This window comes from Sitophilus oryzae, unplaced genomic scaffold, assembly GCF_002938485.1.
Source record: "Sitophilus oryzae breed Bouriz unplaced genomic scaffold, Soryzae_2.0 scaffold_1430_pilon_pilon, whole genome shotgun sequence".
NCBI classification, from domain to species: domain Eukaryota; kingdom Metazoa; phylum Arthropoda; class Insecta; order Coleoptera; family Curculionidae; genus Sitophilus; species Sitophilus oryzae.
The window spans coordinates 1,525,031-1,550,793 of NW_022146094.1; the positions used below are offsets into that span (position 1 = coordinate 1,525,031).

Consider the following 25,763-nt stretch of genomic DNA (forward strand, 5'->3'; position numbering starts at 1 on the left):
AGTATATTTTTTTAAATAAATGTATAAGTACCTTTTTCCAATCTCGGTTCCTCTGAACCACTCAATAAAACGGGTTATTTTTGAACCAAAATCGAATTGATCTTGAAGATCCAAATTTTTTTCGATGATTTTCTTTAAATCTTCATCACTATTATGGGAATCGCACCATATTTCTGTGAACCTGTTCCTCAAGGCTGGCGACAGTTCTTTTTTACCGAAATCTCCGCCCGGGTTCATTGTACCGATGAAACAAAAGCTTGGATGAGCCGTTATCGATTCTGAGTTGTTGAAATTGTTGATATCGATGCCTTTTTCGGCCAACAATAATGTTCTTTCGGGTTCTACAAAAGCAAAAAAAAAACGGGTACTTAATACTTTGCTTTAGTATTAAACAGTAGAAACATACAGGACCCAAATTTTTGGTCATAATGTTTTTAAATTTATTTATTTACTATGACTCGGTTCTTGGCTTGATATAGTTTTTCTCGCGTAATTGTTCCTTGTTTCGACATTAATTTGACATCTTGTATTGTACCACTGTGTTGTTGGAAAGTTAGAAACAAATTAACTGTATTTAAACTTACCTAATAAAGAATTTAGCCTTTCCAATACACTGTCATCGGCAAGAGAAATTTCATCAGCCAAAAATACACTTCCTTGTCTCATGGCGTTAATCAGTGGACCATCTATCCATTCAAAAAGACGATTCTATAAAAAAAATATCAAAAAATCAATAAAATTAAATATATAATAAGCGCAAATAATGAATTTCCACACTAAATAAAAAAAATCTAAGAAAACAGTATATCAACAAACTTGGAAAGACGGCGACGGTGTCTCAAAATGGATGACTTGACTTCCGGGAGATCAGTAGCGTTTCAGATTTTTTTAAATATTAATAAATATAAACACAAGCCTAAATAACAACTTTTGAGAGCCATTGTTTCGCCGTTCCTTACCTCTTGAGAATGTTCCCTGACAGGTCTCAAACCGCCAATGAAATCGCTGCTTTCCGTGTTCATGTGACAGTTGATAGAGACAAGTTCCTGCCCGTTATTTTCGGCTATCAACTGACATATCGTCGTTTTTCCACCTCCCGTTTCGCCGATTAGTAAAACTGGTTCGTTGAATTCTATAGCTTTGGCTACCAGGACGGCCAATTTTCGCATGTTTAGCGTCCAGACTATGTGGGGATATTTGATGCTGTTGGTTTCTAGCTTTCGAAGAACGTGTTTTGTTACAGAAGATGTATGTTCGTGTACTAAAAATTAATGTAAAATAAGTCAAAGTTTAAAAAAAGGCTGAAAAATATTTTTTTACATTAAAAAACAGCAGATTTTAGCTGCGACTAAGTTAGGAAAAAACTAGTAATTTTAGCGAGGATGTAGTCATGTTTCCCGAATACAATTCGGACCACCCTGTATATACATGTAAACAAATTGTACACTTACATGTAAACAAATTGTCAATAACAACTTTTCTTTGCCAGTGTTTCTGTAAGGCCGCTACAATTTCATTTTTTTCGTCATCTTTTCTAACTTTCCCAGCCAGAACTAGGTACCCTTCGTCAGTAAGGTGCTGGTTCCAATCGTGTAGTTTATCGGTATTTTGGGCCAACCTGTATCTTTCACCCCATCGAAAGAGGTCTCTCAACGTGATAAAACCCTGTTTGCCGGCAAAAGCAGCCGATGTACGTCTTCGAACCTAAGAGTAGTTCAAATGTATCGCATATAGATTTACACACTTAGGGACAGTTTTTTTCTATCCCTATGTGAATCTTCAGGTTAATTGAATAAAATGTACTGTAGAGGGCGCCACCTACGTATTTTTTTACCTGGTTTGAATACTAATAACTTTTCCCGTCCGTACCTGTATAAAACTACTGAATAAAAAAATATACATTTACGACGTTTTTTTTTCTGTAAATAAAATCTCCTGGTAAAAATCGCTACAAGTAATGGTTCTCGAGATATTTGGAATCGAAATTATCAATACCTGTCATCACTGACATCAATTAAATATATTGACTAAATAGATATTGACTGAAATCATAAATTTGAAATATTTTTGTGCCAAAAGTCCAACAGAAACTGTGCTATCATCATTTTTTCGAAGAAAAGTTTATAAGTAATAAAAAGTTCCCAAATTTATAATTTCAGTCAAATAACTATCTACTCAACATGTTTATTTTTGTCAATAATGACATGAATTGAATATTTTCGATTTTAGCGATTTTTACCAAGAGATCTTTTTTACGTAAAAAACGTCGTAAATGTATATTTTTTACAGAGTAGTTTTATACAGGTTGTTCTCATGTCAATTTCTCATCTCAAAAAACTCCCAGATATCAATTTTCATCCAAATATTGACGTTGCTTCAAAAATTATTTGGAAAAAATCGAAATAAAAATGAAACTTCTCCACCCTGTATTTCCGAAACTAAGCATTTTTATTTTTATCTGCAGAATATGGTGCCGAAGTTTCCGGAATACAGTTCGGACCACCCTGTATTAAATATTCACCTAATTTAGTATTTTTGTATCTCTATATCTATATCTATTTTAAGAAGTACTTTAAAAAGTTTCAAATGCATTTTTCTGTAAAATAAAATGGAGAAAACTTATTCATCGTTTTTAAAACTGGCACGAGATTTCTCCTAACTTCAGGTCGAAAATGCAACACACGGTATACTCCTTTCTTACTCTTTTAATTCAAATATCCTCTACTTTACCTGTAAATCAGTCATAACACTGATCATCCTCTTGGCATAACTAGGCGGCATAGCACATCTTTTATGCAATATAACCTCCAATTCAGTGGGCGGTATCTCATTGAAATGCAACTCCACAAATCTATTCCTGAAAGCCCTAGACAACGTCTTCCTTCCACCGTAAGTCCCTGGAGGGTTCTGGGTAGCGAACAGCATAAAATTCTCATCGGCCTTTACAGTTTCCTGCGTTTCGGGAATGAACAATTCCCTATTATCGTCCAGGACCCTGTTGAGGGCTTCCAGGACGTCTGTCGGAGCTAGATTCAGCTCGTCGAGTATGATCCAGTGGCCTTTTCTCATGGCCTCGACTAGCACGCCCTCTCTGAAGACCAATTTGCCGGTAGAATTGGCAACGTAGGAGCCGATGTATTCTTGCAGGTCCGTGTGTTCGTGGTTGTTGATTCTGACGCACTTGTTGCCGCTGGATTTGGCCAGGTACATGATTAGACTGGTTTTGCCTACGGACGTGTCGCCCTGTAGAAAAATATACAGTGTAGAACAAAAATATTTTTTTCAAGTGGGTCAGTACTGTAATGAAATAGTTAATTATTGTACTGGGTGTTTTGAAAAAGGTCTATATTAGATCAATCTTGTAAAATATGCTGACGATAGTGGAATACATTTGTAAAAATATTTTCATAGATTTACAAGAGAATCAAAGTTACTTATTATACAGGGCCTTGCAACAGGATGTATTTCAGGAAAATATTTTAAGTTCTACAGGGTGGTTAAAAAATATGTGACGGATCGGGATGATTTTTGTAAATGGAACACCCTGTATATTAATGCATTTTTGGCTTCCTTTCTGATCACTTTACGAATTCGTAAGATATTATTAAATATGTTTTGATATTTTCACAGGTAAATAAAAAATATATATTTTTGAACCTTTAAAAAATTATTAAAAATAGAAAAAATGTGTTGAAATCAAAACTTGACTACAGTTGGTCTGTCCTTACATTACTATAAATATCGCAGTCTTAAATCATACTGGGTGTTCAAAATTCTACTCCAAACTTTCTAAAATATAACATAGTTTTTCTTCATTTTTTTTATCAGAACACCCTGTATATTATTATTTTGTGCGATGTAGAATTAAAAAATGAACTTTTTTGTATTTAAAGTATTTTAAAATGTTTAACGGTTTAGCAGGTATTCGCGGTATTATATTACATTTTTTTTTTCAACAGTAATTTTTTTCCAAAGCCAGCTAATGATTTTTTCTAGGATAGAACATTTTAATGAACAGTGCTTTCCATAAAATCCATAAAATGAAAAATATTGTATGTAATAATACCATAAATATCAGCAAAAGTGTTTAAATTTTAAAACACTTTAAATTGTTTAATTCCCCATTAACAAAAAAATTATACACAGGATGTTCCTTTGCAAAAAAAATCATCCCTATCCACTCACACATTTTTGAGCCACCCTGTAGCAGTTAGGTTGCAAATATTTACCTAAAATAGGCTCTAGTCCATACTTTAGGTACCTATACAATATTAAACCTAAACATTAAACACTTAAACGTGACAAAAATGCAATAATATACAGAGTGATATTTCTGACAGAAAATTCTAGAACTTACCTGCAAAAGCACAGGCAATTTTCCAATAGACACAATCCTAGCCAAATCCTTTAAATTCTTCCTGACAGATTCTGTCAAAATATAGTCGTCAGGAACATTGGCCTCTAGACAACCTTTTTTGATCCAATAACCTTCAAATTGCAAATATTTAGAACCTTTTTCAACAGGCTCGGGTATAGGTTGTCTTAAAACAGCCTTCAAGGCTTTAAAATCACCAATCATATACCTAGAAAAAAAAACATTTTAAAAAAAAATATTTTTTTTAAATAAAAAAAATTACTTGGCAATCATTGTTTCAACTGTTCTGTATGAGTCTGAGTCGAGTTGAGTCAAAAAACTCAAACAAAAAGCCTCATACAAGCTTCTTTTAAAATTCCCACAAGGATTTTTCGAAGCTATGATCAAAGCCCTGCATAATGATCTGAGTGAAAAATGAGGTTTGTGTCCTAGACCGTCACAAAGGGTCGTCTGCATCTCAGCCCTTATATGCAAATAAAACTGGACTATCCTAGATATTTCGTTTTCTTTCAAGGCCAGTGCTTGAAGGTAACTGTTAACCAGGAGCATTAAATCTGATTTTTCTGTCAATTCGTCCACGTAGAACTCTGTAAACCTGTTGCGAAGTCCCATGGGTAGGTCTTTTTTACCGACGTTAGTAGCTGGGTTCATACAAGCGAATAATGTGAAATTTGGGTGTCTTTGAATCGGTTTTTTATCGCCTCGTTCAACGAGGCATAAGGAACCTTCATTTCCCTCCAAAAGACCTAGAAAAATCAGTATACAGTATGTCCCCAGATTATCTTTACAACAGGAAAAACGGTTGTTTTTTATTAATAACGTTTTGAGAAAAATGCACAGAAGGCATAATAAAAAAGTTAATTTTTCCTCTTGTAAAGACAATCCGGGGACATACTGTATGTACACAACTTATACAATTTTAAAAAAATATATTTTGCTTGGTAGAAATCGTTATTATTATTAATAATTATAAAAAGTACTAAAAATAAACTGAAATGTATAACTGTAATTTTTAAGAAAAAAAATTCAATATATACAGGGTGTTTTACAAAAGTGGCTCACCCCTATAACTTTCTCATTTTTTTCAGATTGATATATTATTAAAAATACGATTTGGGCATATTATAACCGACCAGGACAAAGCACGAAAAACATTAGAAGATCAAATTTATTTTCCCAAGGCTCCTTGATTAAAAATTAGTGTTCTTAACACAGTCATGGCACTCTTTTTTAAGCTAAAATGTCAAAAGTTGACATATGATATGTCATTCTATTCAGAGTGTCATTTTCTATTGAATAAAGTAAAAATATACCGAGGGTGCTACTTAAAAATCAAAAGTTGTAGTCATTTCCGGTGAAACAGGAAGTGACCAAAAACAATTGAATGTGTCAATCAATCCCAATTTATGTCATATACTAATATACCAAATTTCGTTTTTTTATCTAAAAAATTAAAAAGTTATGAGTCACTTTAGAGACGCACCCGGTATATTAATAATGTTGACAAAAAAATTTCGAAATTATAATAAATATTGATAAAATACCAGAAGATCTACAAAAAGATCCATGCCCTCAGATGTGGACGAAACATACCATCAATTTCAAAATTTCATACTTATATTGTAGAAAACCCAAAAAAATAAATAAATAAATAAAATAATGTAAAAACATACCTGAAAGACACTCCAAAGTCTCCGCATTGGCCAAATTGATCTCATCCAACAAAACCCAAGACCCTTCCTGGACAGCTTTCACCAAACTCCCCTCAATGAAAGCAAAAGACAGAGCGTTAGCTTGCTTCACCTGAATCTCCAGCTTCCTCAACTTATCCCTCACATTCTCCCACCTATTCAACAGCTCTTTTTCTTTATCCAACCTCCCCTCATCTAAACTCTCCTTCATTTTCTCATTGAGACGTCTTACAGCCGCTACAGTACTGGTCTGCATCAACCTAACCAATTCCTTAAACCTCTGATTATTGAAAGCAAAATCGATTTTACTCAGGTACAGTTTGTTGGGTTCGATTTTAAAAAAGTCGGAAAAAAGCTCATAGAATTCGTTTTTGATAGGTGTAATAATAAGTTTTAAATCAACAGGTTTAAAACCCCCTAGTAAGTCAGCAGAATCAGATTGCTGGTTCATATTGATAACTACCAGTTTTTTTCCTAAGGAACTTGCCAAAAACTGCACTGAAGAGGTTTTTCCAGTACCTGTTTCACCAACAAGCAATACTGGCTCTTTTAGTTTAACACAGCACATTATTCTTTCTAACATCACAGAAGCAGGTCGGGTAAAACATAACCTATCTTTTCTACTGTACATTGTGTGGTCTCTGGACAGTGAGGCTCTTCCGGCTGTCAAACTGTTTGAGCTCAGTTGCATTGTGGGTTTGTAATTTTTATAAAAATACTCTGCTTTCTGTTCAACTATCCCCAAATGAGCACTAATTTCTTTTGAAAGGTTTAAAGACAGTTTTTCGTCGGGTATCCAACAGCAAAAAACGTCCATAGCGTCTTGTAGAATTTTTAGCGCACTTTCCTGGCTTTTTACATCGTAATCAATGATCGCTCTCGAACACCATTTAAAAAAATCCCTTGTTGAAATCAACCTTCCACTTTTTTTAGTGGGTAAAATATTAATACTCTCCGATGAAAATAACTTAAAAACGTTTATCAGTCTGTCAGAAATAGTGTCAAATTTCGGGTAATGTGCGTGTAAAATATATTTTAATTCGTCGCTAGTTAGTGGGTCGATAAAAATTTGTAAAAGCTGTTTATCTAGAAGGCTTAGAGGGCCTGAATGTTTTTTGTGGTAGCCTGTCAATGTAGGGATAAGCCTAAAAGGAATAAAAAACGAATTCAAAGAAATTTTTTTTTTTGATAAAAAGTAAAAAAGTATTTGTATATTTACCTTTGGGTTACTATTAGTTTAAAGCCTGGTTTTACTGGTACTAAATCTCTGTATCCTGGTACTGATAGGGCGCTATTTTCTAAGAGAGATGTAAGAACTGAGGCTATGTCCATGTTAGCTAGGTCTATGTCTTCCATGAGTAACCAGCTACCATCTATAACAGCCTGAAACAGACTTTTTTTTATTAATATACAGTTGTTCCAAAAAAGCTGCACCAGAGGAAAAGAATGAACGAAAAGAAAAAATAGGGAAAAATTAAAAAACAGAAAAAAAAATAAACACCTTTTGCAAAAAAATGAAAAAGAAAAAATAAATATAGACAAAAACAAAGAAAAAATAAAGAGAAAAACAAAGAGAAAAAAATATTAAGAAAATAATGAACAACAAAATAAAGAAAAAAAGAAAATGTAAAAAAAGAAAAAAATTGTGTTGAAACTTCTTACTAACAGCTATAAAATTGAAGAATTTGAAGTATATGTTTTGAAAAAAGGTAGTTTAAAGTGTTGAAAAAGTAATAAATTATAAAATATATAAATAAGCAATAAAAAAAATAAAGATATATAGAATCATACCTGTGTTAAAACTCCAGGCTGCCAAAGAAACTCTCCTGGTATATCTGTACATCGGTAAGTCCCAAGTAACATTTTACTGTCGGTTTGATCACCCAACTGAATTTTTATGAAGTCTTCACCCAATTTCTTCCCCGTTTTAGCAGCCAGATGTTCAATTAGGGCTGTTTTACCTGAACCCACCGGCCCTTGGAGGCACAGCGCTTTATTTGAAGACAATCCAACAGCAATTTTTCTTAAATTATTTAAAGTCGATGAAACTTCGAGTAGTAAGTCCTTTTTCGGTCGGTTTGAAGCAGATATATAGACCCCGGCTACATTTACCACATCTTTCGGTGTGTTTGGGCTTTTGTGAATTATTGGTTGTTGATTTAATGTTGGAATGTCATTAGAAGATTGCGTTGAATTAGATTTTGAATTAAATTCAACTGTAAATTTGACGTTACATTCTTCCGGTATGTTTTTAAGTATAATACTTTGCAATGTGGTTTCATTCATACCCAAAACTATTCCCATTACATGATGAGCAAGCCTACAAAAATAAATTATTAACTAACAATATAATTGGAAAAAAAAACAGAGTAAACAATTGCTATGAAATAAAGATGGCAAATGTCATCGATGTTCATTTCTAAGCCAAATAGACGCCATCTTTTTTCAATCATACAGTATTTTATTACAAAGTAAAACTTACCATGAGACTTCATAATCTTTGTGGAACAAATATCGTTTCAGAAAAATACTCCACATCCATTTTTGTCTAAAAAATTTAGGATCACATCTCAACAAGTAATAACATGCCTTCACAATGTCTATATCCCTTATTAAATTTTCTGTAGGGCTCAATTTTGTCCTTTTAGAAGACCATTTAGTGTCTTCATCGAAAGGTGAAGGGTAACTTTCAAAATATTGCAGTACATGACTAAAACTCATATTATTTAACTTAAAAATCTAAAGAATTGAAATAAATACAAACCTTATAATGTCCGGCCTAATCTGGACTATTTTCGATAACAAAATACTGTTAATAACATGCCTGGGAAAATTAAACGGGCATTTTTCATCAAAATGTAGTGCTTTTACTACAAGTAGAGGTAATTCACTTCTAAAAGTTTCAGTAACTGATAAAAAATACTGTGGTACAGTGAAAATCTCTCTGGCAATGTAATCTAGAAGGCTGTGACTTCTCTCTTCTCCGCTCAAGTTTTTTCTAGAGTTTATAATCTGCAAAAATATACTATGTTAAATTTGAAAATTTCAATTGTGCTCGAACTTACCTTAAAACTAACAGAAAACTGTTCGTTGATTTTACTAAACTCTTTCAGTTTACTATACAAAAGAGTGTTATCTGCCATTTCCAACAATTTTTTTAAATGCACATCGTTTAATAAATATAAATATTGAAAAATGTTTCAATTTTCGATCAAGTTGAAGTTGTCCGGCCGAACATAACCAAAAATCGGCACCAAAGATCTGCACGTTTTTTGTCTATGAATAACGGGTTGCCTATTCTGCGTGACTACAGATTAATAAACGTTAACAAAAAGAAATACTCAATCTGTGGGAAAAATTAGACATCTTGGGAATTTTAGGTTAGAATATTTATTATTATTTATAAATTTAGTCGGCACGTGTTATTTAATGCCTCTATAATTAAGAAATTTACCTAAATATTAAAAGAATGGCTGTAGATAAAGGCCAGACCCATAGACCTGGTCCGTTCAAGCAATCCAACAAGGAACATAAGCATGGAAGACATCGATCGAAAGGATCAATCAGTTTATCGAATAAAGGTACCCTATTTCAGTCCTTTTCCCGATAAATATTTCATTATATCGTTGTAGGGAAGGTGTCTGTTAAGACTTTGTCCAAGAAACACAAACACGAACTCGAGAGAGCCCAGAGACGCAATCAGTCTCAGCAGATTCGTAAAAATAAACGAGACGAGGTTCTAGCCAAGAAACGATCGCTGGGAGGCCTAGATTTTGCCCCGATTTTTGCCTGTCTTGTACCCCTAAATAAGGGTTTTGATCCTACCACTGCTTTGTCCATTTTAACTCAATGTGATGAGGAAGGAATCGTTAGTAAAACATCAACTGGTGTAACTCATTTATGGTAGTTTTATTATATTTTAGTTGTTTTCTTAGATTTAATAAGTTTGTTTTAGCATACCCAGATTCAAGAAGAGGTTCTCATTTGTTGTACCATCCGGAGATAATGATTTTGATGTTCTTGATACGTTAAAAGTTGCAGATACTGTTATATTTCTGTTATCTTCGGTATTTAGTGTTGAGGATAATGAAGATATAATAGATAAATGGGGAAATAATATTATTACGACTGCTCTAGCACAAGTAAGACTTTATTTACTAAAATTTATATAGAAAATTAACATAAATAATATATTACTAGGGTTTACCAACTCCACTCGTTGTATTGACAGATTTAGAGAGTGTAACCCCTAAAAAACGTAATGAATATAAACAAGCCATACAAAAAATTGTGTCTAAGTATCTTCCAGAAGAGAAATTAATGACTTTAGATAAATACAGTGAAGGAATCAATATTTTGAGGAAAATAGGTGATCAAAAAAGAAAATCTGTGTTATACAGAGATAGGAGACCGTATTTATATGGTGAAGAAATTGAATTTGTTCCTGAAAGTGAAGGTAAGATAGTCTTTTATATGAATTTTTATACTATAAAAAGACTTGTAGGTGCTGTCGGTACTCTAAAAATCACCGGCTACTTAAAAGGAACCCCATTATCCGTGAACCAGCTTGTTCACATTCCTGGACTAGGTGATTATCAGATGCTTCAAATCGATGCTCCAAATGATCCAAACAAGTACACTAAAAATAAGTGCGTTTTAAATATTTATTTTTTTTGTTAAATAAATGCAGAAATATTTTTATAGAGCTTCTGATCCAAATGCCATGGTTGTCGAAACAACTACAAAAGTATTAGAAATATCTGATCCAGAGAAACAAGAATCTTTGGATTCGGAAAATGTACCAGATGCCATGGATGCAGAACAAACTATGCCTACAGATGAGGACTTTCAAATGGCAAATAGAGATGAGGTATGTAATTTTTTAAATTTTGAATGATTTTTTATTAGAATTGTTGCGAATTTAGGCGAAAAAAGTTAAAAAAGTGCCCAAAGGTTGGTCGGATTATCAGGCAGCCTGGATACCGGATGACGACGCGGAGTTTCAGAATAACGAGTACAGTGGTGATGAGGAAGAGTCTGAAGATGATGAATTTATGGATGCTAGATCGGAAGAAAAGTCTGAGTATTCTGATGCGGAAGATGAAAAAAAGGAGTTTGATACAGTTACTGAGTCAGGTATGTGTGAAAAAATTACACAGGAGCTGTTTACACTTATATTAGGGATGGGCATATAAAAAAACGTGTAAAAAACTTTTATATGTAAAAAATAGTTTTTTACGTGTAAAAAAATATTTTTTTTAGAAATAGCCGTTAATGATGATAAGTACGACCAAGAAATGGACATGAACGCCGAACAAGACGATTTAAACAAACTAAAAGAAGCCAAATCAGATTTAATGTTTCCTGATGAAGTGGACACTCCTGTAGATACACCAGCGAGAATAAGGTTTCAAAAATACAGGGGTTTAGAGAGTTTTAGGTATGTTTTACATTAAAAAAAAATAAAAATGTTTATTTTTTTAATGTTTTTTACAGGACTTCACCATGGGACACAAAGGAAAATTTGCCCAGCGATTATTCCAGAATTTTCCAGTTCCAGAATTTCGACAGGACGAAAAAACGAATTTTAAAAGAGCAAGAAAATAAAGATGGCGCTTTGGTAAGTCAATATATTTTATTATTAATTAATTTGTAGTATTAGTATTTTTATATTCATAAATTCAAAATGGAAATGACGTCGTGGTAGCTACTGGAAAACATTTTTTACACTCTTATTTGACTTGGACCATTATCTCTGTTTCTGTACATTTATTTATTTTGACGTTCTCATAATATGCATCTAATTGCCTGTAATTTAAGATTTGTTTGATTAATTTTAAATTAACTTTTTTACCATATCTTACCTCCTCCTTATATCTATCTTCTAGTTTGCCCAACATATTTTTGATTACAATCTTTACATGAAACTTCATAAATACCCGACCTTTCCAGCGGAGGTGTTTTATCTTTAGGATCACTAATTTACAGTATTTTTTAATGCGTTATATATATTAAAGCATTAAAAAAATAAAAGCATTATGACTACTAATAAGGGTCCTATACAGTTTGTTGTGAGAAACTTAACAAGACCGTGACTTTTTTAGCCTGGATGGTACGTGACAGTTCACGTCAAAAACGTGTCCGAATTGATGTGGTCGTCGTTTCTAAAAACGAAATCGCCCGTTATATTGTTCGGTCTGTTCCCGCACGAGCACAAAATGTCCGTGCTCAACGCCGTGCTAAAACGAACCCAAGATTATGGTTTTCCGATTAAATCAAAAGAAAGGGTGATTTTCCAGTGTGGGTTCAGGAGGTTCATTACGAACCCTATCTTCAGTCAGCATACCAACGGTCAAAAACATAAGGTAGGTGTGTTTTTTCATGATTTTTGAAGGTTGTTTTTTAACGAGATTTATCGATTAAAAATATTCTCAATATGGCTTATTTTAAATGGGTGTTTCTATGACATAATGAAATTGTTCTATGAGATATTTAAACAATTTAATTTTTGAAATAGAGAGCCACATGTCTTCTCTTTATGTTGCTTTATGTTGGTAATCATTAAATTTGACGTTTAGGCTATACGCGTTTTTTTAACAGGCATTTTTTTTTTGTCTAAAAATTTTAAATATTTTTTTCCTCAAAATCGGTTAATGTTGTATAGAGTGTTTAATATCAAAATTTATAAAATTTTCCAGAGAATTTAAATATATAATAAAAATGGGGGTACCCGTTTAAAATAAAAAAGTTGCTGTCAACTTCCGGTCTTTCCGGAAGTGCAATCACATTGAAAATATTTTTAATCGATAGATCTCGTTGTGAAACAATGATGTGCAAAAAATATCCGATCTAGATGTTGTAGTTATCTAGAAACTTCTAATGCACGCTCAGCCTGGGACACCCTGTATATGATTTATGTAAATTATATATGATTATCATATATAGAAATATCATATATAAATTATATGATTATAATAATTTTAGTTGTATATGATATCATAGATAATTAATATATGATGGCATATCTAATTTATATATGACCATTATACATAAATTATATATGATCTCTAGATGTTTTTTCGTCTTAGTTCAGTTCTAGTGAATCGTTTTATCATCCTAGCACTTTAAAATACACATTTCTTTACGATATTTTTATATTTTCTTGTAGTTTGAACGATTTTTTCAACCAAATTCGACGACAGTAGCAACGTTCTATGCACCAATTCAGTTTCCGCCAGCACCGATCTTATGTTATAAACAAATTGGAGAGAAATACACATTAGTTGCTACAGGAAATTTGTTGTCCTGTAATCCAGACAGGCTTGTAATAAAAAGGATAGTTTTATCAGGTAAGTTTCCGAGATTTTGCCTAGAATTTGTGTCGCCCTGTACATACAGAAAATTGTTTGATATAAAAAATAGCGAGTTGTTCTAGAGAAATTATTAACTTATTTTTTGTTTCGTAGGTCACCCTTTCAAGATATACAAAAAATCAGCTGTGGTGAGATTCATGTTCTTCAATAGGGACGACATAACCTATTTTAAGCCCTGCAAGCTCAGGACGAAAATGGGAAGGAAAGGACATATTAAGGAACCTCTAGGTAAGTTTTGAGGGATTTTTAAGGGCTGGTTTTAAAATTAAATAGAAGTAGTTCAAATGTATCGTTACAAAATTTAGTTTTATACAGAGAATATTTTACATATTCCGTTTATTTGAAGTTTTTTTGGATCTAATGTAATGTTTGTTAGGCACACATGGTCATATGAAATGCGGATTTGATGGTCAGTTGAAATCCCAAGACACCGTCATGTTAAACCTGTACAAAAGAGTATTTCCTAAATGGACATACGAAGATTTTTTGGTTAGCTGTGTAAATAATGATACAATGGAGACATAAATAAATTGTTAACACGTTAACGTTTGTTTGTTTTATTTTTTCACCTTTATTTGTAAGAAAATAATTCTAGCGGAACATAATAGTAATTTTTCACGCTTTTTGTATTTTTTCCGATAAGTAAACATTCATTTTTATACCGAGTATTATTAACAATACCTTCAGTATGTCAAGGTATATTAAATCCAGATTTTTTACTTTATATAAATTTTATTTCATAAAATATGTTTTATTTTTTATTATTTTGCAAAAAAGTAACAACAAAAAGATATATTTACTTTCAAGATATTCGGAGAAATAACATTTTGTTTCTTTGAAAACTTTTCTCAGTAGTGCAAATGACCCGCTATAGTTCACACAGGAATGCTTGAAAATAAAATAAATTATTTTTCATACAGTTCATACAGTTCATGCTTGAAAATAAAATAAATTTAATGACCAGAAAATTGAAAAAAAAAGCCCATAAAAATTGGTATTATGTATTTTATTAAACATATTAAAACGTTATAAATAAAATAAGTTTTTTTTTAAATATGTATATAAAGTTTTAATTACATAATTATATCACTATGGTTTATAGTTTAATAGATTTCATTCTTTGATATAATCTATAAAAAAAATTAACAAAACTCTCGAAAGATTCTATTTGGTATTCACATATCGTGTTTCCTATTAATAAAAGAAAACATTACAAACTAAAATAAATATTTACATAGAGAAGTAACAACAATAAGAATAAAAAAAAATCTAACAAAAACTACTGGTATATAAAAAAATAGTAAAAAAAATCGTGGCACTGAAGTTAAGTACATGAAATACTGTTTTAGGATGTTTTTTCGAAATTTTGAAAAACGTTTTTGAGTATTATTTGTTGTCGTCACTCTCTGGAGCTGCTTCTTGGTGGAAACCAAGCGTTGGATGCGCGTTGTAGTTGGTCATCCTAAATTTACCGTCTTTGTCATAATAGCCGAATTGACCCTTAACTACTCCATCTCTGTCTCGCTCTTCAAATCTGAATTGCCTGTTTGGCCTAAAAAAAAGAAATTTAGTATTAGTACAAGCTGATAAAATAATGGTACAAAATTTTTTTTGGTCGGTTCATTTTAGGAGAAATCTTCTTTGAATAAAGCTACTAAAACAAGCTCTTAAAAATACTAATAAATGTTCTTTTTTTATTCAGAGGTTCAAAATTTATTCAGTTACATTTCTTATACTTTATTTTATTTTCATTTCACTTCTGTCTATTTTCATTTTTTTATGTGAAATGCCACAGGGTTCAAAAGTATATTTTTCTTTTCAAAAGCCATTAGGTTCAAAACTTACAGAGGTACTAAATTCTCTGTTTTACCAGAAGTTAATTTATTATGACTACAGACTGATACAAAGATGGTACATTTTTTAAAAGTATTTCTACTATTTTGGTTGGTTCATTTTAGCAGAAATCTTTCTAATACAAGGCCTTAAAACAAATAAATGTCTTTATATTTCAAAAGCCACAGGGTTCAAACTTTCTTCAGGTAAGTTTCATAGAATTTCTTTTCTACTTTGACGAAAAGTTAGTATGTACAAAAAATATCTTCTCTTTATTAACGTGAAAAGCCACAGGGTTCAAAAGTCATAGAGTATATTCCAAATTACTATTTATCTTCAAATTCAGTCTTTTTGAATGAAAAGCCATAGGGTTCAAAACTTATAAAGGTGAATGTCTCAATGGCTATTTCAAAACATCTGTTTGGTTTTTTTATTAAAAAAAACAGTTGGGTTCAACATGCATGTAGATAAATCCTCAATGTCTTTTCAAATATCTATATTTTTTATATAAGAAGCCAATGGGTTCAAAATGCATCGAGATAAATTTCTCAACTTTAAGAATCTTGAAATCTTATTAATATCATCAAAATTCTCCAGTATAATACAAAATAACATTTATATTGTTTCTCTTTAAAATTTTCAAGAGTATAACAAAATACAATAAAAAAAGCGAAATTATGAAATGTACCCACGATTCGCTTGAGCGATTTTAAATTAAATGTGTTGAAACAAAACAGTTCAGACAGATATACACGTTTGAAAAATAATTTATAGGGATTAATTGAGTGTAAAATGCGATTATTCATACGTATTATGTCTTTGAAATGTCTTTGGGTTCAATTTCCTCTGCCATTGGTTCATATCCGTCTGAATTTGATTTGCGTGTGAAACTTGACAAATAACAAGTTGACGAAAAAATGTAGAACAATGTGTTTAGGTTTTTTTGGTTCAAAATATACCTGGTGGTCAGTTTTAAAACAGTTTTTATCACAACTGCTTTCCAAAATATTAATAAAATATATTTATATTTACTGGGTGTTAATATTATTTGTCTGAGATATGAGATGTTTCCAACGATGCGGTATAGGTTTTTTTTTTGTATTGCAGAACTTTGACTTTCAACTAAAATGTTTTGATGTATGTATGATGATAAACTAGTGTAATTTTTAGTTAAAACACCAAACACATAAAAGAAAAAACACGAAAATAAGCACACACCACCACCAGAAAAAAAAATTAGAACATATTAAATCAAGCACCCGAAAGTTACCCTATGCCAGTATCATAGCCCCACTTATAGCTCATAGGTCCATCATGTCCCACCATATGAAACAAAACTCTGTCTCCCGCAGGCTTAGGCTTAGATGGCTTAGGATTAGAAGACACGCCCTTTGAGTCAGTCACCTTGCCAGAGGTCAGCCCCTTGTCAAACTTGTCATTAGTAGTAGCATCGCTAGTCGAGTCTGAGTGGTACGGTTTGTGATTTTTGATGAGTTCTGGTTTAGTAGTCGTTGATGAGGGTGTTTTTTGAGGTTTAACAGATGACGAGGATGATTTAGAGTCTGGTTTTTTAACCGGTACTACCTTGCTTTCTTCTAGCTTCTTCTGGTTTTCTTTTTTGCTGAGTTTGTCTACCGCTTTGTAAAGTTCTTTCTGCTTCAAGTTGTATTGTTTCTGGTTTATTGGTTCCAGAATTATTTCTTTTTTGGGAATGGTACTCAAAGGTTTGTTTTTGAAGTGGATGTCTTGGTTAAACTTCTTCGGATAGAGTCCAGTAGGAAGATCCTCCTTGGTAATCGAAGAAGGCAGTTCGTAGTACAATGTAGGATCGTTCTCAGGGTTCCAAATGCTTGACTCTAAAGGTGCGGTAAGGATGTCTGAAGGGATGGGTATTTGATAGAAATCTGTGGGGGTATTGGGGAAGTATTCTGGAGCTTTAAGGTATGTAGAGGGTTCGGATGGGTAAAAGGGTAGTGGGGGTTCTTGGTTGGGTAATTGGATGGTTAAAGGAAGTTGGGAGGGTAAGGTTTTGACTGAGTAGGAGTCAAACGTTTCTACGCTGCTTTCTGTCGGTTTTTTCTCGGTGGTTTTGAGTGGGACTGTAGCTGAGAGGGCTGTGGTTGCCAGAGCAACTATAGTTAACTGAAAAAAAAGAATAAATATATTATTAACAGTAATCATTGTTTCAATTTGATAGAAAATAAATAATTAACTTATATTGAAAGGTTTATATATAATATTTGTCTGAGGTTTAATACATAATGAAAAATAAACAAATATACATATTTATAAAATTTTCATATTAAATACGGACATATACGTAACCGATTGATATATCTTAATCCAATAATTAATTCACAAATATCATTAAATACATAAGAGAAAAAAATAACAAATCTAACATATAATCTAGCAGACTTTCACTGATAAGTTCTACTCTATTTATTTGTAAACGAAGTCTCATTGCATTTCTACATAATTCTCAGACACATTTAAGCTAATTTTATAGAAATTTCGTACGTTCATGCGTCGTTTTTTTTTTGAATAAAAGGAAAAAAGTTGTTAAATAGCTTTCCCACCGAAATGTGACGTAACTATTTAACGGATTATATGGTGCAGGCGTGAAAATAGAAAATGCTGTCTCGTTGAGCAATACCTTTTTTCTTTTGGCTTCCTCAAAAAGCTGGGTAATGATAAAAAAACATTGAGTAAGATTATATCGAGAAATTTATCAAAAATTCATAAAATTGGAATAATATAATTATTTATTCATGACAAATGGTATTAAATGCCAACTCGTAACATAATATACCGTGTGATCGAAAAAAAAACGGCGTCAAAGATGGATCTAGAGCTTAACGTCGCTGAGATTATCATCGGTTGTCATTTCCCAGCCCTCTTTGACGCGTTTTTTTTTCGATCGTATGGTACAATTACTTACTAGTGAAAAAAAAAATCAATCATTTTCTATGTTTTTATTTTGGGAACAATCACGCAATGCACAAGAAACTATTTTTAAAAAACTTTTAAATTTCACAATAATCAATTCCTGGCCCAATATATTTCCAGATTTATACACTGTGCACTTTGCATAAAACCAATCCAGAAACAATACACAATTTAATAACAGATAAAAGCTAAACGAAGTGGCAAAGAAGATTTAGATATTAGATTACCACATGTATTTTTATTGAAGTTTATTGTTTTTTTTTTATTTTTTAATTTCCAGAATATTCTGTGAAATTTTAGCTGGTGCAACAAATCCGAAAGTCTGTGTATTTTCCGTTTAACTTATTCGACATAACATTTGAAGTTCATTACTATTTATTTAGCCTAAAGATTTCAAATATTAAGTGAAAGGTAAATACGGGTGATTAACCATGGCTGTTCCGTTCTTGGCTATAGGGAAAAAATTCAAATGGACAATATAATTAGAAAAACACCTATTTTACACTTATTAAGAAATAATCACTTCCTGTGAATGGCAAGTGATTCCTGAAAAAAGTCAAATAATTATAATAGTGGTCGATATAATAATTGTTGAAACTGTTTAGTTTGATTTTTTTTTAAATAAATAAGAAAGATTACAAAATATCTTTCCTCACACAAATAATATAAATATACAGACTCTACAGTTCAAAACAAAAAGCTAGATTGCCATTTATTTAAAAAAAATATATTAACGAATCTTATAACATGATACCTTGTAATTATTATAGCATTTCATTAAATTTTACGGATTTTTTCTCCAAATTTTTTTTATTTAAAGATTTATAGATTTTTATCTACAAATACAGGGTGTCCCAATATTCCGTGGACATAGAACTACTACTAAGTTAGAACTTAATATATTTTATCTGCCTCCATAGCTTGATGTGGTCCACCAAAGTTCCTATTAATGAACCACCCTGTACAACATGAGGTAGATTATAGTAATTACAGATACCTGTCCCTATAAAGAGGTATATAGTTATAAAATACAAGGCCGGGAGGAAATATTTATCTCGAATTCCACAGTATAATGCAACCGACATACACCTGAATTAAAAGAACTTTATTTATTTATTTCCTAGAATAAACAGTCAATGTTGTTGTTGAATACTAACTAAACCCAAGCAACAATGGGTTGATAAACGATAATATCATCTAGATATAGAATACAGAAGGTCAGAGAACGATTATATATTATTAAAAATATTCTTTTAATATGAGTTGTTGGCTGATATAGAGCCGTATCTTTTCCGGCGATCCAAAAAAAGTAACAAACTATTAATATTTAAATTTCGTATTTGTACAACATAGGAATTATAATAATTATCAAAAAAAACATGTAAATACAGAGAGTCGTTATGTTCTATACAGGGTGCTACAAATTCGGGGTACGAGCATTGGTATCTCGGAAACCGTAATTGCACCTTGGGATATTCACCAAGATGACATCAAAAAAGCTTTAAAAATTTCAAGGATTGCTGAGTTTAAAAAAAAAACGAATTTTTTTTGAGAATAAATTTTATTTTTTCCTGTCATTACTTTTTAGAAAATCAAAAAACTAATTGCATATTCTCATAGCTACTTTATTAGGGATATCTGATAGTATTTTTAGATTTTCAAAATAGCTGTTAATTTGTGAGATACAGAGGCCAACTTAATTTTTTTAAATACGTATCTGCATTTTTCATTTCGGGTTTTGAAAGAAGAGTACAATGATATGCCACACTTGATACTTTTTTGTTTGTTTTTGGTACCTTAACAATAACAAAACTATTTAATTCTTATTTAAAATTATTTCAAGTCCGACTCTGGTTTTCAAAATTATTTAATCTGATCACACCCGGTATAACGTTTTGACTCAAACCATGGAAATAATTGATTCTATTTCACCATCTTTATGAGTTTTTTTCTATCACAGGAATTTTGCAATTTCATATTCTAACAATAAATTATTCGACTTGCGTTTGAAATAATTCGAAAATCTAAATAATAATCGGATCACTTCTTTGGGTATTTTCGGGATTGCAAAACTGTCTTCGATGAAATATAAAGTACTCCAAATGGTTTTTTGCTTATTTAAGTACCCATAACAAAAAGTCTGTATAGATTGAAAAACGAAAACCGCATCTCTGCAGTGAAAACGGAATTGGAACTTTTGTACAAAGTAGTTTCGGTTTTTCTGTTGTTCTATGGCGGTACTATGTAATAGAAAGTACTTAGATCGACATTATAAGTGATCAGCCATGCTGAAATTCGTAAAATTTATCATAATGAAATGAACGAAACATAAATTTATGTAGAAACTTAAGGATAAGTATTATCAGGTACCACTGTTACAATACAGAGCGGTACCTCTCCTACGACGTGGAGGCTCCAAAGAAAACGACAGTGAAGTGAGCATATGTAGGTTAATTTAAAGCATTCCTTAAAATTGTATAGAATTCTACAGGGCGTCCCTAAAATGAGTTACAGGTCAAAGTTGTGTATTTTGTAATGGAACACCCTATGTATTAATTCATTTTCGGATTCTAGAAAAAAATAAAGGTGAGTTTTATTAGAGAAGCATATGTCTAAAATGTAAGGTTTTTGACATTTTCTAAAAATACAGAATAAATTTTAAATTTTAATAAAAGCTACCTAAATTTGAATTTACCCAGTATAGCCTAATATGTAGTTAAAATAACCATTGTAGGTACTTTAAATAAAATTAAAACTGAATCCGGAAAGTTATACAGGGTGAGACAAAATTAAAATTGATCATTGGTCACTTTTAAAAGCAAGTTACTTTTTTATTTTAAATGGAACACCCAGTATGTTATTCCGATATTCGATTGGGAATTCATGTGTCTTTAAAATACTATTAATGTTGCCTACCCCTCAGACAAAGATTTACAGAGTATGGTTTGTCCATATTATTTGTCTTGAGATATTTTCATTCAACTTTACTGTAGTTTGAAATTATTTAGGGCACATATTTCCTTTTTTTCTTGCATAGTAATATAAAATCTTTGTCTTATTACCATTGAACGGTAAATAAACCAATATCATTTATTTTATCGCATAAGTTTGTAATTCAAGGCGTTCAAGCTTATTGACATACATAACCATTTCTTTTTGAAACTTCTATATTTATACTAGATCTTTTATAGCGTACTTGCTGAATGAATATAACAAGAATATAACTATAATAATATGTTAGTAGTTTATTTAACATTTATTCCATCATATTAAAATAAATGTGGGTGGGTTAAATAATAATAATAATAACATTTTCTTGAAAGTTCAACAATGTTGAGTCACCATCAGATCGTAAAAGAAAGTGATGATGAGCCAGATTGAAGTGTGTTACGTAATTAATATAATTTTTCGGAAATTTTTCGCGACAAAAAAAATGGGGTTATTGAAAAATATCTCTTTCTTATTGATTTCTTATTGATATTATTGCATCGATATAGTGTAATAACTATATATGGATGTTTTATTAAACTGAGGTGTGCCCATCGAGTCAGAGAAGATTTTTACAGACAATATCCAAAAAAATGACAGAAACTACAATTTGCCTTTGAATTAAAATGACAGACGCAACAGTCACTGTAAGGAATTATCCGATCATTTTAAGTGCCTCACTCAATTTAAAGTTTTTCTCTATTTCTTATTTTGAGATAGTAAAATATCCCTTTATCTCTTTAAGGGATGATTTTCCAAAATAATTATTTTATTTTTTTTACTGATATCACTATAAAAACCTTCCTGCAAAATGGGGGTCACTTCTAGACCAGATAGTAATCAATTTTCATACAAGCTTCCATCCACAATTTTCCTCATTTAAGGGATGAATTTTCTAAAATCGCTGTGTTGCAAGAACTAATGTAATTTAAAAGAACTTTTGTGTAGATTTTTATGCTTCTAGACAAATTTTTCACCCCTTATTTTAAGGAATTAATTTCCATATATATTATTTTCGCTTCTTAGTGTTCATTTACGTCACTTAAGAAACATTTGTACAATATTTTGTGCTTCTAGACCAAGTAGTTTTGGCTGTGCGTTGATTGAAATGTCAGTTAGCATTGATTTTTATAAAGGTACTTGGATAAAAAAATAACAATGACAACAATGTAGAATGTAAACAACAATATAAAATAGGTATATTCTTTTATTAGGGGTATAAAATGATACTTTTTAAAAAAACACTTTTATTATGTCATGAAATTTATAAGTAATCATAGTATGCGCTGAAAGCAATAATTATTTAACGATAAATTATGCGAATAATCAAAACAAATTGTAGCGTGGATTTTCGACGTTTCCTACTTTTACAACGCATATAAAAACAAAATTAAAAAAATACTACGTAATTACAGATATTTGCGCGTAATTATTTCGTATAAAAAGCAGAGAATTACCAGTTTATTCTAGCTGAAATTCTACAGAAACCCAGTGAAGATATATAAAAATTTATAAAAGTAACGCAGATTTACTTATTTATTTTAGTAGTGTCTATAGATGCGCCTATTCAAAAATACGGTCATTATAAATATTGATAGGTTAATTGATTAAATAACAATTTATCCCGAAGATATTGAATAGGTGCTCCTATACAGGGTGTGCCTCAAAAGTGGCTCACCCCTATAACTTTTTTATTTTTTCAGATAAAAAAACCATGTTTGGTATGTTAGTGTATGACATAAATTAGGATTGATTGACGTATTCAATTGTTTTTCGGTCACTTCCTGTTTCACCGGAAATGACTAGAACTTTTGATTTTTAAATGGCACCCTCGGTATTTTTTACTTTACTCGATAGAAAATGACACTCTGAATAGAATGACATATCATATGTCCCCTTTTGACATTTTTGCATATTATGGTTTAATTTGACTCGAACTACCAGGTATGTGGTACCAAATTATTCGTAAAAAAATGCTTTTTCCAAATATGCTAATGAGCCACTATCGTTCCATTTGAAAAAATTGAGTTATGATACAATTTGGGCATCTTCTAACCGGCCAGGACACGAACAACATCAGACGATCAAATCTATTTTTCCAAGGCTCCTTGAATAAAAATTAATGTTTTTAACACAGCCATGGCACTCTAGATTGAAATTTAAAATACGATTTTTTAAAGCGAGAATGTCAAAAGATGACATATGATAAGTCATTCTGTTCAGAAAGTTCATTTTCTATCGAATAAAGTAAAAAATATACCGACGGTGTCATTAAAAAAATCAAAAATTGTAATTATTTCCGGTGAAACAGGAAGTGAGCAAAAACAATTGAATACAGCAATCAATTCTACCTAATTTATGTCATATACTAACATACCAAATCTCGTTTTTTTAAATGAAAAAATAGAAAGTTATAAGGGTGGGCCACTTTTGAGACGCACCCGGTATACAGTAACTAAAATAGCTGACTTGGTTTTATGATAAATTATGAAATATTTATGAATACAACACTAATTCAGTACAAAACATCAAAACACTTTACTTTTGCACTGGAGGTGATGCTAACATGGTTAGTGAAACACGCGTCCAGTACAAAAATAATATTTTTTTTTTATTTTTGGTATATTGTGGCAAATGTGTGTTTTATTTTTCTGTTGTAACACTAAAAGTTCCAACCCTCAACAGTAACAATAGTCCTAATTTCCTATTTTTTGAATTAAAATTATTTTATTCTGCTCGAGGTTTTCATAGAAAAAATTTATTGATAGAAAAAAAAATTAAAAAAGGAGACTCACCAGTGCACCAATCATCCCGAACAAAACTGATATTTTTTCGGACACCGCTAAATTCAAACGCTCGGTATACGCGTCGACTACAGAATAAACAGTTCGCTCCGACGTTGTCCGTTTATATAGATTAGGTAATCGTTTCTCCTGTTTAGCGACAGTGTACCGCAGAAGGTAGACTCGCGAATCTAGACAAGTCAAAATCTCGTCTAAATATAAGATTATTTGCATCTAAAGACCTCCGCACACGTCGCCGGTATTTTGGTCGGTTTTGTCTGACCGGTAAAATTGTCAGTGTGTGACCAAAAATTCATATTCTTCTGTGAATTTTCTTGTTTTCTGCAAAAAAAAATAATTTTTGAATTTTTTTTAGTTTTTGATTAAAAACATAATCTCTTGATAATATGGCAACATATGTAGGTAGTGGATTAAATTCACAAGAAAAAAAATCCAGTGGTTTTCAAAATTTTAGAAAAAATATTTTTTTTTTGGAAATTTTCAAAGTAAAATAACTCGATTATTTTGGATTTATCTGAAAAACGATAAAGAGAAAATATGTTTCTTTTATCGAGATCTACCAGCCCTGAAAATATTTGCACTTATTTACGACTCACCCTGTATATTATTAAACTGACCAACTGTCAAATTCGTCGAGTGTAACCATAGTTTCTCGATATATAATTACTAGGATAATTACTTTCAAGGTATTACTTTTAAATCTTTTTATATTATTTGCAATTTTTGAAACTGTTTAAAAAAATATGTGAACGTTGAAAAAAATAGCATGTTCTATTCGGAGTATAAATGACTTTTTATGTATAAGATGATATTGTAACGTTGGCTCACCCTGTACATTTATAGTTCATCCACTGTGTTTGTGAATAGCATTATATTATGCGATAAAACAATTTGCAAGTTTATTATAAGCAGCATTTCTAGTAATAAAAGAGGAAGTTTCCAATATTTGCATTAGTTTAGCACCTTCAAAGAATATCAGCAACTTTTACAAAGTTTTATAATGTCGTTAGCATTAGTACATCAACTAAAAATTATTTAACTGTTATAATTGCCCTTTAAATTGGTAGGTAATTAGATGGTAATAGATTTGAGTTATAAAAAGAAAGTTTGTATTTTTTTTGTACGATCGAAAAAAAAACGGCGTCGAAGACGGCTGAGGAATGACAATCGATGATAATTTTGGCGACGTCAATCTCCAGACTTCATTGACTAAATATCGACACAACAACTTGTCAAAACTGGCAGAAGAAGAGTACGGGCTAAGTAAATGAAGTTCCCCAGCCGTCTTTGACGCCGTTTTTTTTTTCGATAGTACGATATTTATTTAATAAAAGTCAAGCAAAGACAGACTTGTGCAACACTGTGAGATTCCATCCATGTCTGACTGCACTATACCGGGTGCGTCTCAAAAGTTGCTCACCTCCTATGACTTTTTTATTTTTTCATATAAAAAACGAGATTTTGTATGCTAGTATATGACATAAATTAGGATTGATTGACGTATTCAATTGTTTTTGGTCACTTCCTGGTCCACCGGAAATAACTACAAGTTTTGATTTTTAAATGACACTCTCTGTATATTTTTACTTTATCCGAAAGAAAATGGCACTCTGAATAGAATGACATATCATAGAGGTGAGCCACTTTCGAGACGCACCCGGTATTGCAACATATTCAACATTACAAAATTTCAAATATTATAATTGTTATAAACAAAGAAGGTTAAACAATTTAAATATTCTATTACTCA

General features: G+C 31.4%; 3 protein-coding genes across 5 annotated transcripts in view; 1 reads left to right on the forward strand and 2 right to left on the reverse strand.

The window, feature by feature from the left end:
• The window catches only part of LOC115876278 (midasin-like), an 84,847-nt gene extending 75,551 nt beyond the window's left edge, over positions 1 to 9,296 (reverse strand). For both annotated transcript variants that reach the window (XM_030891997.1, XM_030891996.1), the window contains exons 1-13: positions 9,132 to 9,296; positions 8,831 to 9,078; positions 8,549 to 8,776; positions 7,858 to 8,386; positions 7,286 to 7,449; positions 6,049 to 7,211; positions 4,638 to 5,121; positions 4,358 to 4,583; positions 2,731 to 3,243; positions 1,452 to 1,704; positions 960 to 1,261; positions 585 to 708; positions 32 to 341 (exon numbers count right to left, since the gene is read on the reverse strand). In XM_030891997.1, the coding sequence (XP_030747857.1) occupies positions 32 to 341; positions 585 to 708; positions 960 to 1,261; positions 1,452 to 1,704; positions 2,731 to 3,243; positions 4,358 to 4,583; positions 4,638 to 5,121; positions 6,049 to 7,211; positions 7,286 to 7,449; positions 7,858 to 8,386; positions 8,549 to 8,776; positions 8,831 to 9,078; positions 9,132 to 9,209 (4,622 nt within the window). In that variant the 5' untranslated portion in view covers positions 9,210 to 9,296. The remainder of the gene's footprint in view (positions 1 to 31; positions 342 to 584; positions 709 to 959; positions 1,262 to 1,451; positions 1,705 to 2,730; positions 3,244 to 4,357; positions 4,584 to 4,637; positions 5,122 to 6,048; positions 7,212 to 7,285; positions 7,450 to 7,857; positions 8,387 to 8,548; positions 8,777 to 8,830; positions 9,079 to 9,131) is intronic.
• A 118-nt stretch (positions 9,297 to 9,414) lies between these two features.
• Positions 9,415 to 13,984, forward strand: LOC115876285 (pre-rRNA-processing protein TSR1 homolog). Of its 2 annotated transcripts, XM_030892009.1 has the most exons (13): positions 9,415 to 9,647; positions 9,699 to 9,969; positions 10,022 to 10,208; positions 10,267 to 10,522; positions 10,571 to 10,715; positions 10,771 to 10,936; positions 10,992 to 11,202; positions 11,329 to 11,506; positions 11,563 to 11,686; positions 12,171 to 12,431; positions 13,235 to 13,415; positions 13,533 to 13,667; positions 13,816 to 13,984. In XM_030892009.1, the coding sequence occupies exons 1-13, from the start codon at positions 9,536 to 9,538 to the stop codon at positions 13,962 to 13,964; spliced, it is 2,376 nt and encodes a 791-aa protein (XP_030747869.1). In that variant the 5' UTR covers positions 9,415 to 9,535; the 3' UTR covers positions 13,965 to 13,984. The 2 variants fall into 2 exon arrangements, with proteins under 2 accessions (XP_030747869.1, XP_030747868.1); XM_030892008.1 differs by having other exon boundaries at positions 10,267 to 10,715.
• An 816-nt stretch (positions 13,985 to 14,800) lies between these two features.
• LOC115876286 lies at positions 14,801 to 24,167 on the reverse strand. The gene is made up of 3 exons (XM_030892010.1): positions 24,005 to 24,167; positions 16,857 to 17,414; positions 14,801 to 14,991 (listed from the first exon to the last, which is right to left on the reverse strand). The coding sequence occupies exons 1-3, from the start codon at positions 24,017 to 24,019 to the stop codon at positions 14,968 to 14,970; spliced, it is 597 nt and encodes a 198-aa protein (XP_030747870.1). The 5' UTR covers positions 24,020 to 24,167; the 3' UTR covers positions 14,801 to 14,967.
• Positions 24,168 to 25,763: the final 1,596 nt, after the last annotated feature.